Consider the following 17562-nt stretch of genomic DNA (forward strand, 5'->3'; position numbering starts at 1 on the left):
GTTACCCGGAAAATCACCTTTTATCATCAGTTCTGGATAACTTCTATTTAAAATATTTTGATATGCAAATGTTCTGAAAATGATAGTGACTTTTCCTTTACTGATTGTGATGATTATTGTGATGATTCTTTTAAAATAATTTAATATAACTTTCTTTGTTTTACAGTAGAAAGAACTAAAGGGTGGCACTACATTATTACTAATCATTTCCTTTTTAGGACAAATAGAGCTGAAGACTAAGTACATAACAGGGCAGATTTACTCTTTTAAATTAATAATCATTTGAATTATGGGTCTTTATAAGTTTGGCTCTTCATGCTTCTGCAATTTATACCTTATTAATGGTATATTACCTATCATCATAAAACCTTAATACTTACATAATGGCTTAAATTTTTTCATTAATATGTAAATTTAAAGCTCTTTGCAGATAGCATTTTGTAGATACTTTTAAAGCATTCTAAACATATGTATCTTCTTTCTTATGTAAAAATTACTGTGATCAACATTTCGTTTGAATTTTGATGCTCACTTCCTTGTATTTTTCTACTGAACCCAGGTAATTAGCAACAAACTTTGAGGAAAACTTAAAAATTATCTAATATTTTTTAGTTAATAATACCTATGTATTGAATTGTAAAATAATAATTAATCCAATTGTTTTTTATTTAATACCATAGAAAGAAATCTCAATTTTTTTTCTGAAATTGCTGAAGTTATTATCTCACCCTTTGACAGGTTCAGTGGGGGTGAGCCTTATATCTGATTGCCTGTATGTTGTCATTTCAGAGAACTGTTAATAGACCCTTATATTGGTTTTCTAGCCTTCAAATTTCAAGCCATGATAGTATTCTTTAATACATGACCTCATATTTCCAAAGTTACAAAAGAACATAGTGAAACTCTATTACCTTAATTTCAGTGGGCAAGGGCAAGAGCTCCAGGTATAGGGCAGTGTATGGATTTTTATTTTTTATTCTTTTGGTATTCTCTCTACACCAACACATTTCTCTAATATTGGGTACTCTGCTGTGGAAAAACGTCTATATTGGAGAATTCTTCTGTTTTATTGTTTTAAGCTGTAGTGGAGTTTTTTGTTTTCAGGTTTTTAAAATCAATATATTTTGATTTTTAAAAAGAAAGTTAGAATGTATGTTTTGGACTTATTTTTAATTGAATAATGTCCTCATTTATATTGTTTTAGTTCTTTGTATTGATTTTCTATTTTACATTATGCATTTTAAGCGTTTAATATTTGGTTTTTTGTCATCAAGTCTTGTTTTTCTTCTCTTTTAGAACATTCTTAGTTGTTTTAACACCTGTTCCAACATTTGACTTTTTGGTGGGAGGGTTCAGATTCCTTTGGGAATCTGAAGAAAGCTATGGGTATTTTTCTCAGTATAGATTCATGACCCTGAAGCTAAACTGTAATATATACCATAACTTTAAAATTCTCCTGTTTTTTAGCCTTTGTTCTTGGAAAATTAGAGTAAATCTGAGTTATTTCATGAAAGATCCAAGACCCCTCTCTTCTGGCTAGGTTACCTTGATCTTGAGATCTAGACTGTCTCACACTGTCCAGCCAGGATCTTAATGGATTAATGAAGCCATTTACTTACTGAAGGCAAAGCAAAGTTTTACAAACACCCCATTCTATTTTGAACTCTTGAGTTATTTTCTATTTTGTAATGGGAGTTTTAATTGCTAAGGCAACCAGATAATTCCTGAATTCCTCCAGCCAGTAGTTCATTAAAAAGCCACTTCCTGTTAGAATGTCATTTAGGGAGTCTCCAGTAAAAATAAAATGAGATGGAAATATTAAAGAAATGTTGAGATTAAATAACTGATGTTTTTAAAAGTTAAATTGAAATGTTCTGTCCTTATAATTCATTATAATAAGAGAAAAATAATCTTCCATTGAGAAGTTTTCCTAATCTAAACATCATTAGACTTTGGATTTTTAATCAATAGGTCCTTAGAGTCTAGAACAGTGTTTTTTGAATGAATGAATGGTTGAGCAATTCATGAAAGAGTGACTAAATACTTCTTCTGAGATAAAAATTAAGTTTTCACATCTGTAGGTTGTGGAAATGATTTGTACCGCTTCAATTCTATGAGTTTACTTTCTATCAGACATTATAAAAAATAAATCATTTGATAAGATAGTATATTTTAGAAAGAAAATGAAAATAAAATTAAAGATTATATTTAAAATAGGAGCCATGTAAAATTAATCATATAATTGTATAAAATATTAAGAATAAAAGGGGAATTTATTTTAAAATAAACTTAAATCTTAACATTATTCACAGATATGTCTTATATCTTTTTTGTTCCTCTCTTCTTTTACAGCTTTTATTGTTAGTGAATATTTTATAGCTTAACATTTACATTTCTTGACTTTTTAATTGTATGTTTTTAGTGATTTTCTTGGTGCATTTTTTTTTTTTTAAGATGGAGTCTCGCTCTGTTGCCCAGGCTAGAGTTCAGTGGCTCCATCTCTGCTCACTGAAAGCTCCGCCTCCTGGGTTCATGCCATTCTCCTGCCTCAGCCTCCTGAGTAGCTGGGACTACAGGTGCCTGCCACCACGCCTGGCTAATTTTTTGTATTTTTAGTAGAGATGGGGTTTCACTGTGTTAGCCAAGATGCTCTCGATCTCCTGACCTCATGATCCGCCCACCTCGGCCTCCCAAAGTGCTGGGATTACAGGCATGATCTTGGTGCTTTTATTAGGCCTTACAATATACACTTTAACTTATCTTGTCTCCTTAATATTTGTACTAACTTAAGTCTAGTGAGATATGGAGACATTACTTCTATATAGCATTATTCCCTTTCCCCACTTTTTGTACTATTAAATTAGACATATTACATTTATACATGTTACAAATCCAACAGTTTGTGACTATAATTGTTACATTATAAAACTGTAAGCTTTTTAAAGAAACTAAAAGATGAATGGATATATTCATAGAGTTTGTTATATTATATTTCTATTTATCATTTTTAGTTCTCTTTATTTTTATGGATTTGAGCTACCATTTGGGGTAGTTTCACTATTCCAACTTGCTCTCACCTGCCTCCTTGTGCTCTTATTGTCAGATATGTTTCTATATGTTATAGATCCAACAATACAATTATATATATGTGTATATATATAACAATATACACATAAAATGATACAATTTTATATATAGTTGTGTGTGTATATATAGAGAGAGAGATAGAGAAAGAGAGAGGGGATTTATATATATATATGTTTATATAATTACTTTTTCAATTAGTTAAGAGAAAAAATATGCATTTATACCGATTAATAATTACATAATTACCTTTGCCAGCTCTCTGCTTTTTTTAATCTTAAAAAGCATGGAGGTCTCTTGACTTCAGCCTAAAGAGAACTTCCTTTATTAGCTCATAAAAAGCATGCTGCTAGAAGTAAATTATTTTAGCTTGTATTGATCTGGAAACATTGTTATTTCACCTTCAGTTTTGAAAGATCATATTTTCTGGATTTAAGATTGTTAATTGAATTTCTTTCTTCTTTTTCTTCTTTCAGAATTTTGACAATGTCATACTATTGCCTTCTGGCTTCCATTGTTTCTCATAAGAGAGCCATAGTTAATTTTATTGGGGTTCCTTTGGACATGACTCATCATTTTTCTTGAGTTCAAGAAGACATTTTCGAGATTTTCTGTCTTTAGATTTCAATAGTTTTACTATGATGTGTCTGGATGTGGACCTCTTTACGTTCACTGGACTTCTTGGATGTGTAGATTAATTTTTCAAAATCAAGTTTTAGAATTTTTAGCCATTATTCTAATATTTATTTTCTGCTTTTTTCTCTCTGTCTCTCTTATTTTCTTGTACTCCCATTATTTGTACTGGTGGACTTAATTATATCCCTCAACTTTTTGTGGGTCTGTTCACTTGTCTTCATTTTATTTCTGTTTTTCAGCATAATCTGTTGAGCCACCATAGTAAAATTTTTTTGTTTCAGTTATTGTACTTCTCAGTTGCAAAATTTTTGTTTTTTTTAAATTATTTGTATGTCTTTATTGATAGTCTTTATTTGAAAAGGCATTGTTATCATGCCTTTAAATGTATTTGATTTCTTTTAAGCGTATTTACTTACTTAAGCTTGATTTTCTTTCAACATATTTATAACACCTGCTTTGAAGTCTTTGTTTCGCCTGTTGTCTGGGCCCTTTCTATGTTGGTTTCTGTTGTCTGCCCTATTTTGTATATAATTTACATTTTTGTGTTTCTTTGCCTAATAACATTTTGTTTAAAATTAGACATTTTAGGTAATATATCGTAACAATCCGGGATACTGTAGCCCCACCGAGTTTCTTGTTGTGATTTGTTTACTTGTTTAATAATTTGTCTGGACTATTTTAGTGAAGTCTATTTTCCCTGCATTGTGCAAGCCTCTGATATTGCTCCTCAGAGCGTGCACCAGCTATAGTCAGCTATTTGGCCAGCTATGTTGCTCTTGGTAGGACAGTGGTATAAGCTTTCTTTGACTGTCTTCTCTGATTTCCCTGTTAAGCTGTCTGAACATTTTTAGTATCAAACCCAGTGTCAACCTCCACTAATTGCTGGTTGATTGTTCTATTGTCTTTAACAATGCTCTGGAACATGAATTGACCCACTGTCTGATTCATTTTATGTTGGGGCCCCTTCCAGGGTAATCTTTGAGGCCAGTTTTTGCTGTTTGCTCTAATCCCGATACTCTTAGCTCTTTTCCTGTTTCTCTCTGGAAAACTTCAACCTGATCTTCAGTTTACCTTTTTAGTCTCATGGAGCTACCATCCTCCTCTTAATTGCTTAACATCATAATCTCTACTGTTTTTAACAGTGCCTTTAGATTTGAAATTCTCCACACTCTGTTTCATAAAGTCAGTTCACTTTGAGAGGATGAGGAGAGCACTTCAGGGTCTATGTTCATATGGGCTGCATTTATCCTTGGGCAAAATCACTGTACCACTGTCCTAGATCAGAAGGAGGAGGCAGTGGCTCACTTTTTTCAGAGCGACATTCACAAATAGAGTGCTCAGCTGTGACAGCAGTCTCTAGTCTTCTCAACTTGCCTCACCTTGCACAGAATCGCTATCTTAAAAGTGATCTGGAGTAAGGGCTACCAGGGCTCCAGTATTCTCTACCCGTTGCACCTTGATTAGAGCTTCTGCCTATCAGTGGGAGCTGGAGGGATGAAGAAAGCCCCAGACCTCTCAACTATTCTTTCCTGACATAATATCTCTGAAACATGGAGGTAGGATCGGGATGTGAGATAAATTTATGCATTTCTTGTGAAAATACCATAGCCCTCAACTGGGACCCAGTGGTAGAGGGATCCTATGTTCTTGGCTGTACTTATTCAGGGTGGAACTTCTGTCATACTGAACTGGGGTTGAGGGAGGAAGGGAGGAAAGAAGAGAGAAAATTGTGGTTTAAATGGCAAAGATTCACTGTTAACACTGAGATGTAATAGATTTTCTTGAATAGATGTTTATTTTGCTGAATGCCCTTTGGACAATTTCCAGAGATATATAACTTAAAAAAATAATTTCCACCAGATATTGTTTCACTGGGAAGAGATTCCACAGAATTTCTCACATCTGTATTCCAGAAAATCATCTCCCCAACATGATCCTTTTCAAAGCCACTCTTCTGCTCAAAGCTTTGCAATGACTTTCCATCTCAGTGACCTTCTTTCTGTTTTTCAGACATGCCAAATGTGGTCTTGTCTCATGAAGCATACTTCTGACTGGTTCTTTGCACTTGGTATTTGCTCTGACTGGAATGTTTTTTTCTGTGATGCCCGCTATATCTTGTCTCTTCTTAGCAATATTATCCCAGACCAGCCTATGTAAAAAGCAATTTACTTATTATGTATTTTGTGTTTTATTTATATACTATCTATCTCTACATAGTAGAGAATATAAGCTTCATCATGGTAGAAACTTTTTTTTTCTCTTCACAGGGCACATATTGAGCATTTGCAGAAGACTACTTTTCCCTTTAACATCCATTCTTTTCTTTTGGCAGTTGACTGAAAACTAGAGATTGTATTCACACTCTCTCGTGGCTAAGTATATTCATCAGACTACAATTTTTTGTTGTTGTTATATTGGAAAGTGAGCAGAAGTAATGAGTACAACTTCGATTTTATGTGCTTAAATTGTTATTGCTCCCCCTTTGTTTTCACGTTTCCTTATTCCATGGGCTAGAGTGCATTCATCATGTAGCTGATGGCAGTGATTTTGGATATGGTAAAACAAAATAGAATGACTTTATGGAGCAGGGCTACTCCACTAGCCTAGACTGGTCAGCATGAGAAAGTAAACGGCCTTATTTAAATTATTATAAATTGTATTATCTTAGTATATTTTACCTTAATTAATTTGTATGTCATTAATACAAATATTTTGAATGAAGGAGTGAATAGGTGGAGTCTGCTTAAAACATCTTAGAAGTGAGAAGATTGCTTTCCTCAGTTAATTTTGTTTTATTTCTCCTATTGAATAATAATGGTAATAATGGTAACCATCTACCTCATTTATCATTTTACTTCAAACGATTATTTTATCACTCAGAATGGATGTTACTGATTTTTGATAAATCACCTCCATGATATTGATGTGGTTTCTTTTGATCCTGTTTTACAAAGATTTTTCTATAAAGATAGACTGCTAAATTTTATCCAATGACTTTCCTGTATGTACTTATATAATCACACTTTTTTCCTCCACTAATTTGTTGACGTAGTGAGTTTTACAATACATGATCATAGTGTCATTATTCTTTGCTTACATTACTAGATTCTTTTCACTAATATTTAGAATTTTTGTGCCTGTGTTCAAAGGTGAGATTGGTCTATGGTTTTCTTTTTATTGCCTTATTAGACCAGTAGGCATTGTAGTACAATATTGAGTAGGTTTGATGAAATATTACATCCTTTCTTTGTTTTTAATCTTAGAGGGAAAACATGTAGTTTTTGACCATTAAGTATGATGTTAGCTTGTAGATGCCATTTATTGGGTAATATTTTTGATCTATTGGGTTAAATAAAGCATAGTATTAAAATTAAGCTTACCTGTTTTTTTTAAACTTTTTTTTTTTAGTGTGGCTAATCAAAAACTTAAAATTATTTTTGGCTTATATTATGTTGGACATACTGCTCTAGAGTATATTTCCTAGTTTGTAATGAAGTACAAATATAATTTTTGTGATATAGTAATAACTGTTACCTCATTTAAAAAGTTCCTTCTTCACTAGGTTTGGAAAAAAAATAACTTCACACTGTTTACGTTATGTTTCTATAGATAATTTAGACATGTTCTCCTTCCCATTATTTATTAAAATGCTTAGCCAGATGTAAGTACAGAATTGTTTGTAGATTCATATCAGCTGAAATTTCTCAGCATTCATTTATCCTCTGATGAATGTTGATGAACAAATCTTAGTTACTAAGTAGCATTATATAACACTACTATGAAAATAAATATATTATTACATTCAATTTAACACCATGTTTTCTAAGATGTAAGTGAACTCATGACTAATTTTCATGTTTTTTAATGGCAAAAAACTAACAAATAGTTTTCCCCTCCCCTTATATTCAGCCCTGTGTTTTTCTACAAAAAAAAACAGCAGGAAAAAATTATTAGAGGATATGAAACAAAATGGATTTACATAACCAAAGGGTATGAAGATAAGCTCCTTAAGGATCTCTTTTTCAAACCTGAAACTAATATAAAAGGAAAGCTCGCATATTGGAAACATGTAAGTATAGTTAGTTTATTATTTTTCTTTGAAATGTATGTATTTAAGATATTAAAGTTATAATTTAGGTAGCACTATTATTTCTTCAGTCTCTATTAAATGTCCTTCATTACATTATTAATATCCTGCTTTATATTTTTTGATTGAAAAAAGTCATATAGTAATGTAATACAAATATATTTTTGTGGTGCATCTATAGTATAGTATACCACAACCATTTAATAATTTATGCTTTATATATATAATTTTTTATTTAGTTTTTACAAGTAGTAATAGTAATGTAAAAACCACTTCTCAGTGATTGAAAACATAAATATTTAGTTTATTAAAGAGTGGGAACTCTATAATACAACATTCATTCATTGTTTTATGCTATATTATAAATTGCTTTGAGGACACAGTGGAAATAGAAAGAAATTTATTTATGTTGATTGAATGCCTACTATATCCCAGGCACTGCACTAGACATTTCGCAAGTGGTATGTAACTTATTCTCTGTAGCACCATAGATAGATATTTTTTATCTCATTTTGACCAATATGAAAACTAAGAGACATAGAGGTTAATTAACTTACCAAAAGCTACATAATTAATAGGTAGGATCGGATTCCAGGTCTTCTGACTCCAGAATTTGTGCTTTTTTATCTTTATAATTTTGTTTTGATTTGGACACTAATTAATGGCAGAAATGAATACTTAGCATTATAGTAGAATTAACTGGAGTGAACATTCTATAATTTCTAAAGCACTTGGTTTGTGATAAGCTCCTTCATATGTGGCTCTCTGCTTGAGTAGCCTGAACTACAAATATTTCCATTACATTAGCATTGTTAGAAGGCAATACAAAAGGTCCAGACTGTCATTAGTCTTATTTCAAGGCAGATGAACACCTGTGTTCCAGATATAGCATAGTAATGTTCTCAACTCCTTAAATCGTGTGAAAGTTATTCATTGAATAAAAACATAGGATACAAAAGGCAAACGTATTCTACTTAAAACTTGTCCCTCATCAGCACTCAGTGCCAACAGTATTAATTTGCTCCAGATGATAGTGTGTATTATAAAATTATAAAGTTCATCTGAAGTATGTTTTGACCCTCTGTGTAGAATATAAAATCACTGGATTTCAGAGCATACCACCTGCTTTTTTACATACTTTATACAGAGTATGATTTCGGAGTATGATTAGAGAGTATGATATCAGTATACTGATAACCAATTTGTTGTGTAATTATAACTAATTTGAATATATTGACAACCAATGCGTGTGTGTATAAATATATATTTTGTGTATATATTGTGTTGTGGCAAGCAAATATATACGTGCATGAAATCAAATAAAATACTCATTTTCTAAAGATTTTTTAGTATGTATAAAGTTATATAAAATGTACCATTGTCAGGGTTTTGCAAGTATTTTGAATATTATGAAGTTTTTTCGAGATAAATTTATTATAAAGAATGTTTGAAATCTCCCTTGTATTTTTAATAATTCTGCTAACTATATCATTATTAATGTTACTTTTTAAGAACTATTCTTTCATAGTTGATAAATATGTACATTGTGTTGTGCATTTTTATTTTTTATAACCATCATTCATAGAATATTATAGAAGTTGTCTTCATCTCAATTTCTTAAAGTAATTAAAATTATTTTTAATTGTAAGTTTTATTTTTTGATGAATAGTTTCTTTGTATAAAATTGTCCTTCAATCTTCTGCTGGCTTCGTTTGTAGTTTCCTCTTCAGCTCACTTAGTTGATATATTATTCTTTTATTATTATCTTTCATTATTCTTATTTTATTATTTATATAATAATTACATATTATTCTTTTATTCATTATGTATTATTTTTATTCACTTATTATTCTTATATCTTTTATTATTTTGAGTGGTAAAAATAATAATATCAACTAAGTGAGCTACCTGATTTCCTGTACCTTGGAGTTTGGTTTGTAAGAAACTATAATGATAATTGATAAATCTAAAGGAATAGTGAAAGGGTTAAGGAGTAGGGAAAGGGGTGGAGGTGAGAAAACATGAACATTTAATACTGAAAGTTCATAAAAAACAAGACAAAACAATAGCAACAACAAAACATGCCATAAGCAAAACAATACAAAGGATTAGCCAAGAATATAATTCAAGGTTCAGTAATTAGATGAAGTAATCAGTATCTGAATCTTCTCCTGTTTGGGAATAAAACGTGCTTGACTTAAACGGTTTAATAATTCCCATAACTATGGAACCTAAAGTGCGAAGAGACAGAGGAGTGAGTTCAAGCTACATTCACTTAGGAAATACCACGATGCAAAACTAGATGTTCAAATAAACATCCAGTGTTTATGGAGCAAGAACTAACTGTAAATGAGATATAGAACCAGAAGTCAGAAGCCGTGAGGAGTGAATTTGACAAAAGCAGCTGGGTCAGAATAGAAGAAATTGAGGATGTGGAACACTTCCTAGACACTTACTAGGGACATTATTTTTCCCTTACAGGTATTAAAGCGTGGTTGTGAGTGGTACAGATTAGGCTGGCATAAATACAGAACTGTGGGAGTTCAATTAGATCCAATTGAAGGAAAACTTGTATACTATTATGATAGATTTTAGGAAAATCTGAATACTAATATGAAAGATTTTGCTGGGATGCCTAAGGATATTTAAAATCGGCTTTGGTATCGTTGATCCTTTCCCTTGGAGGTTACTGCTGTTCTAAGCAAAATATATGTTCAGGGAGTAATAGCAAACACACCAATACCCCACCGGGGCTTTGACTTCAAATTCCTTATAAACTTATAGTAAGTAACCTAAGCTGGACTGTGTTGTAATTCCTTTATTACCTATACTTTGTTGGCATAAATAGTCTTCTTTCATCTACTTCCTATATTTCAAACATGAATTTAGAAGGAATATAGTGTGAGAGATACTCACACCCATGGGAGCCAAAAGGAAATAGATGGGGGCATTTCCCAAAATATTTATGTTAGAGGCAGCCTAGCTCCCCTCCCTTCCTCCCCCCGCCATCCCCACTCCTTGCCACATACGTTGGAAGCTTCCTTGTGCTGATTTAGTTCCTATGTTGTAAGGAAGGAGAGAAAGCATCTGTGAAGTAAGAAAGTGATGGCCAGAAACTTTTACTGCTTCAACCATGTGGAAAGAAAAGAATCAGTCTATATGTTGTGAATTTCTATCTTTTTTGACAGTCCACTTCCTAGGATAATGATCTAATCTTTTTCTTAGAACTTGAGCAATACCCTTTCTCCTTGAGGCATGAAAATTGGAATTTCACACCCTCTGTTTTAATCTTCTGGAGAGGGTGCCTGATTCTCCCTGGTTATCAGCAAAGGAGGAAAGCTATCTATAGGGTAACCATATACAACCTCTCTGAAAGGCATCTCTTACTCGGAACCACTTCTAACATACTGAATGTTCACATCTTGTACTCTATGGCTTTGTATACCTCCAGAAAACACCTGACATAAAATAACCTGGCATTCAGCTCTACTAAAGTAAGATTTGTTTTATAACTGCTGATTTGCTTGAATTCTAGAATATTTTTATTTATTTTTGCTTTGCTTCCAAAGATTAATTTTTCCCATAAATAAGACTCATGGAACTATATACATGCTATGTTGAGTGCCATTTTGTAAGATCAAATAAAATTAAATGTTCTCATATACAATTCTCCCTGTGAACCCTTTCCATTAATTATTATTAGATGTATTATTCTAAAGGTTAAATATATATTTTTAAATCTGATGAGCTGTTTGTATTTAAATCTATTATAATTTTAATAAGGACTCAAAAATATCAACAAGATAACTTTTTAATTATACCACATAGGCCAGCCATGGTGGCTCACGTCTGTAATCTCAGCACTTAGGGAGGCCAAGGCAGATAGATTAATTGAGGCCAGGAGTTCAAGACCAGCCTGGCCAACATTGTGAGACCCCATCTCTACTAAAAATACAAAAATTAGCTGAGCATGATTGTATACTCCTGAAATCCCAGCTAGTTGGGAGGCTGAGGCATGAGAATCACTTGAATCCCAGAGGCGGAGGTTGCAGTGAGCAAAGATCACACCACTGCACTCCAGCCTGGGCAAAAGAGCAAGACTGTCTCAAAAAAAAAATACACACACACACACACCACATAGATGTGAAAAAATACATTAAGGTATAGTCAGCAAGATATTAATAGTGTTCATAGTTAATACAATTTTAGATAATTATTGCTTTCTAAAGGTTTATACATCTTTTTAAAAATTCAAATATGTTTTATTTACAAAATAAAAACGTTTTTATTGTGAACAAAAAAATTTACTTACATTTTTGATAACATAAATATAGAAATATTGCCTTCAGGTACCTCTGTTTTATATTTTATGCCAATCATCAGTTCTCTTCTTTTTAATTCATAAACTTTATTTGTTAGAGCAGTATTAGTTTCATAACAAAGTTGAGTGGGAAGTACAGAGAGTTTCCCTATACCCCACAGTTGGCATCCTACACCACAGTGGTAAATTTATTAAATAGATGGACCCATACTGACACATCATTATCACCTAAAGTCCGTAGTTTCCATTGTGGTTCATTGTTGGTGTTGTACACTTTATGGGTTTTGTCAAATGTATAACTGTATGTATTCACTATTGTAGTATACAGAATTGTTTCACTATCCTAAAAATTTTTTGTACTCTGCCAATCCTTCTTACCTTACCCCTGGCAACCACTGATCTTTTCACTGTCTCCACAGTTTTGCCTTTTCTGAAATGTCATATAGTTGAAATCATATAGTATGTAACCTTTTCAGATTGGCTTCTTTCACTTGGTGATATGTGTTTAAGTCTCCTTTATGCCTTTTTCATGTGGCTTTGAGCACACATTTTATTTTTAGCACTGAATAATATTCCATTGTATGAAAGATCATCTGTTCACCTGTTGAAGGACATCTTGTTTGCTTCCAAGTTTTGGCAATTATGAATAAAGCTCCTACAAATATTGTATGCAAGTTTTCGTGTGGGCATGTTTTTTATTCATTTGGGTAAATACCAAGGAATACAATTGCTGGATTGTATGACAAGAATGTCATACAAACAGCTATAGCATTTTGCATTCCCATCAGCAATGAATAAGAGTTCCTGTTGCTACACAAGACCTCATCAGCTTTTGGTATTGTCAGTGTTTTGGATTTTGGTCATTCTAATAGGTTGGTAGTGGTACCTCGTTGTTGCTTTAATTTATAATTCCCTTAATTACGTATGATGTCGAACATTTCATATGCTTACTTACCATCTATGTATATTCTTTGGTGAGGTGTAATTTTCCTTTTACTATTAGAAAGATGAGATAATTTGTCACCTGTCCTATATATGAGAGGAAAGAGAAGGATTCACCTTACTCAGGACTATTGCATTGTGTAGCACAGGAGTGCATTTACATCACAGTCTATGTAGCTGGCTTTGACTCGAGTGTTGCGGAACAGAGCTGGCAAGTCACGGTGAGGTTGCTGTAATTTCATACATCAAGAACTAGTCTTATTTGATTGCTTTTACTATTTTATGTCTACTTTAAATTCAGGTAAATATGGCGGGGGGGAAGGACAGAGGGAGAATAATTAGTTCCATAATATTACAAGCCAAAATATTGAAGCTACTACTCATCTTCTTTTTTATCTTGTTCAACAGAAAATGATACTAAGAAAATAGTGAAGGAGTTGATTCTCTATGAGATTTAGCAAATGTGGAACTGGTCACCTTCTTTTATAATATGGAATGTTAAAAAATATGTTTAAGTATTTTTATTTTGGGGGTCAATTTATGTCATTGTTTTGTGAAATAGTGTGTTTCCTTATGCTGGAAAGTAAAATATTATTATTATTCAGTTTCTGGGATTTGTTCTAGCTTAACTAATCCTAAGAAATGAGCTTTGTGATGACATTCTTACATCTACTCTAAAAATTGTCCTTTGTTATTGTATAACTCCCATTTTAGGGTTCCACCAGTAATGCAATTTATTTTAAATAGATATTTACTGAATATTTACAATATTCCAGGCACTGTAGTAAAGCATAAGGCCTACAAACTTGCAATCAATCAAGTTCTATGCTGGAACTTGTAGGGGATGGGGAAGAGCTAGAAAAATCTCACTGGGCAGAGGTTGATTTTATAAAGAATGGAAATGAGGGAAATATAAACAATGAAGTACAATTTAGTCAGTCAGCCACCTGCAACTAATGGGTCTCATATAAGAAGCTGGACTTGTTCTGAGTATTAGGAATTCTGAGAAGTAGTGGTTTTTAGTGTCTACTTAGGTAGAAGTATAAGATATTTGTCAGAAGAATCTATAGGGAAGATAGTAGAGCTACCAGAGGCTAAAGATAATTTTAGTTCAGCCTTTAAGGTCCAAGGAAGCAATATTGATGGCTTAGAAGGGAGGCTATAGCCCTTTCTAGAGAAACCCATCTTTGACACCATTTATTATACCTAGCTCCGTATATGTGGATAAGAAAGGTTTCAAGCCAAGTAATTGCAGAATTGGTTTCGAAAAGCAGCAAGTGGGTGCTAGATTAATACATAATCTGAGGTAAAAAGCTGTGTGAATTGCCAAAGTCAATAGAGAGATCACTGGGGAAATGAGAGAGTTGAACAGAGGGTTTATCAAATGACACAATGCATCCTAGAAAAGGGAAAGAGTAAGAGAAAGGAACTAGGAAGTGTTCATGTCTTGAGATCTTGATCTCAATTCTTTTGGATAAATATCTAGAAGTGGGATGGCTGAATCATATCATAGTTCTAATTTTAATTCTTTGAAGAACCTCCATCCTGCTTTTCGTAGCTGCTACATCATTTCGCATTTTCAAAAAAAGTGCAAAGGAGTTTCAACTTTTTCATATTCTTACCAACACTTGTCTTTTACTATTTTCTATAATAGCCATCTTAACAGATATGAGGTAATATCTTATTGCAGTTTTGATTTGCATTTTTCTGATGATTAGTTTCATTGGGCATTTTTATATACTTTTGAGGCATTTCTGTGTCTTCTTTGAAGAAATGTTTATTCAAGTTCTTAGGCAATTTTTAAATTAGTTCTTAATGAAAACATTCAACATTATACCTTTATTTACCACTCAGTGAAGATAATACTGTATCAGTATCGAATAATTTGGAGAGTAGTAGTTTCATTTTTATTCTTTTCTAAATATTATTTTCCCTCTTGATCTGAGAGAAACTATGAAGAATGTTTTTTTCTCATCTACTTTGTCCTCTTGATAGTCTCCAAATGCATTCTCTTACAATCTTGAGAATTTTCTTTTTTTTTTTAATTATGCTTTAAGTTCTAGGGTACATGTGCACAACGTGCAGGTTTGTTACATATGTATACATGTGCCATGTTGGTGTGCCGCACCCATCAACTCATCATTTACATTAGGTATATCTTCTAATGCTATCCCTCCCCGCTCCCCCCACCATATGACAGGCCCCAGTGTGTGATGTTCCCCTTCCTGTGTCCAAGTGTTCTCATTGTTCAATTCCCACCTATGAGTGAGAACATGCGGTGTTTGGTTTTTTGTCCTTGTGATAGTTTGCTGAGAATGATGGTTTCCAGCTTCATCCATGTCCCTACAAAGGACATGAACTCATCATTTTTTATGGCTGCATAGTATTCCATGGTGTATATGTGCCACATTTTCTTAATCCAGTCTATCATTGCTGGACATTTGAGTTGGTTCCAAGTCTTTGCTATTGTGAATAGTGCCACAATAAACATACATGTGCATGTGTCTTTATAGCAGCATGATTTATAATCCTTTGGGTATATACCCAGTAATGGGATGGTTGGATCAAATGGTATTTCTAGTTCTAGATCCCTGAGGAATCGCTACACCATCTTCCACAATGGTTGAACTGGTTTACAGTCCCATCAACGTATAAAAAGTGTTCCTATTTCCCCACATCCTCTCTGGCACCTGTTGTTTCCTGACTTTTTAATGATTGCCATTCTAACTGGTGTGAGATGATATCTCATTGTGGTTTTGATTTGCATTTCTCTGATGGCCAGTGATGATGAGCATTTTTTCCTGTGTCTATTGGCTGCATAAATGTCTTCTTTCGAGAAGTGTTGGTTCATATCCATTGCCCACTTTTTGATGGGGTTGTTTGTTTTTTTCTTGTAAGTTTGTTTGAGTGCTTTGTAGATTCTGGATATTAGCCCTTTGTCAGATGAGGAGATTGCAAAAATGTTCTCCTGTTCTGTAGATTGCCTGTTCACTCTGATGGTAGTTTCTTTTGCTGTGCAGAGCTCTTTAGTTCAATTAGATCTCATTTGTCAATTTTGGCTTTTGTTGCCATTGCTTTGGTGTTTTAGACATGAAGTCCTTGCCCATGCCTATGTCCTGAATGGTATTGCCTAGGTTTTCTTCTAGGGTTTTTAAGGTTTTAGGTCTAACATTCAAGTCTTTAATCCATCTTGAATTAATTTTTGTATAAGGTGTAAGGAAGGCATCCAGTTTCAGCTTTCTACATATGGCTAGCCAGTTTTCCCAGCACTATGTATTAAATAGGGAATCCTTTCCCCATTTCTTGTTTTTGTCAGGTTTGTCAAAGATCAGATGGTTGTAGATGTGTGGTATTATTTCTGAGGGCTCTGTTCTGTTCCATTGGCTTATAACTCTGTTTTGGTACCAGTACCATGCTGTTTTTGGTTACTGTAGCCTTGTAGTATAGTTTGAAGTCAGGTAGCATGATGCCTCCGGCTTTCTTCTTTTGGCTTAGGATTGTCTTGGCAATGCAGGCTATTTTTTGGTTCCATATGAACTTGAAAGTAGTTTTCTCCAATTCTGTGAAGAAAGTCACTAGTAGCTTGATGGGGATGGCATTGAATCTATAAATTACCTTAGACAATATGGCTATTTTCATGATATTGATTCATCCTATCCATGAGCATGGAATGTTCTTCCATTTGTTTGTGTCCTCTTTTATTTCGTTGATCAGTGGTTTGTAGTTCTCCTTGAAGAGGTCCTTTACATCCCTTGTAAGTTGGATTCTTAGGTATTTTACTCTCTTTGAAGCAATTGTGAATGGGAGTTCACTCATGATTTGGCTTTCTGTTTGTCTGTTATTGGTGTATAGGAATGCTTGTGATTTTTGCACATTGATTTTGTATCCTGAGACTTTGCTGAAGTTGCTTATCAGCTTAAGGAGATTTTGGGCTGAGACGATGGGGTTTTCTAGATATACAGTCATGTCATCTGCAAACAGGAACAATTTGACTTCCTCTTTTCCTAATTGAATACCCTTTATTTCTTTCTCCTGCCTGATTGCCCTGGCCAGAACTTCCAACACTATGTTGAATAGGAGTGGTGGGAGAGGGCATCCCTGTCTTGTGCCAGTTTTCAAAGGGAATGCTTCCAATTTTTGCCCATTCAGTATGATATTGGCTGTGGGTTTGTCATAGATAGCCCTTATTATTTTGAGATACGTCCCATTAATACCTAATTTATTGAGAGTTTTTTGCATGAAAGGCTGTTGAATTCTGTCAAAGGCCTTTTCTGCATCTATTGAGATAATCATGTGGTTTTTGTCTTTGGTTCTGTTTATATGATGGATTACATTTATTGATTTGCATATGTTGAACCAGCCTTGCATCTCAGGGATGAAGCACACTTGTTCATGGTGGATAAGCTTTTTGATGTGTTGCTGGATTCGGTTTGCCAGTATTTTATTGAGGAATTTTGCATCGATGTTCATCAGGGATATTGGTCTAAAATTC

The 17562-nt window shown here is 33.3% G+C and overlaps 1 protein-coding gene across 2 annotated transcripts in view; it reads left to right on the forward strand.

Annotated features, from left to right (window-relative positions):
• The window catches only part of LRRIQ3 (leucine rich repeats and IQ motif containing 3), a 172014-nt gene that overhangs the window by 76551 nt on the left and 77901 nt on the right, over positions 1-17562 (forward strand). For both annotated transcript variants that reach the window (XM_063697669.1, XM_063697672.1), the window contains one exon: positions 7630-7789. In XM_063697669.1, the coding sequence (XP_063553739.1) occupies positions 7630-7789 (160 nt within the window). The remainder of the gene's footprint in view (positions 1-7629; positions 7790-17562) is intronic.

Source organism: Gorilla gorilla, chromosome 1 (assembly GCF_029281585.2).
Source record: "Gorilla gorilla gorilla isolate KB3781 chromosome 1, NHGRI_mGorGor1-v2.1_pri, whole genome shotgun sequence".
NCBI classification, from domain to species: domain Eukaryota; kingdom Metazoa; phylum Chordata; class Mammalia; order Primates; family Hominidae; genus Gorilla; species Gorilla gorilla.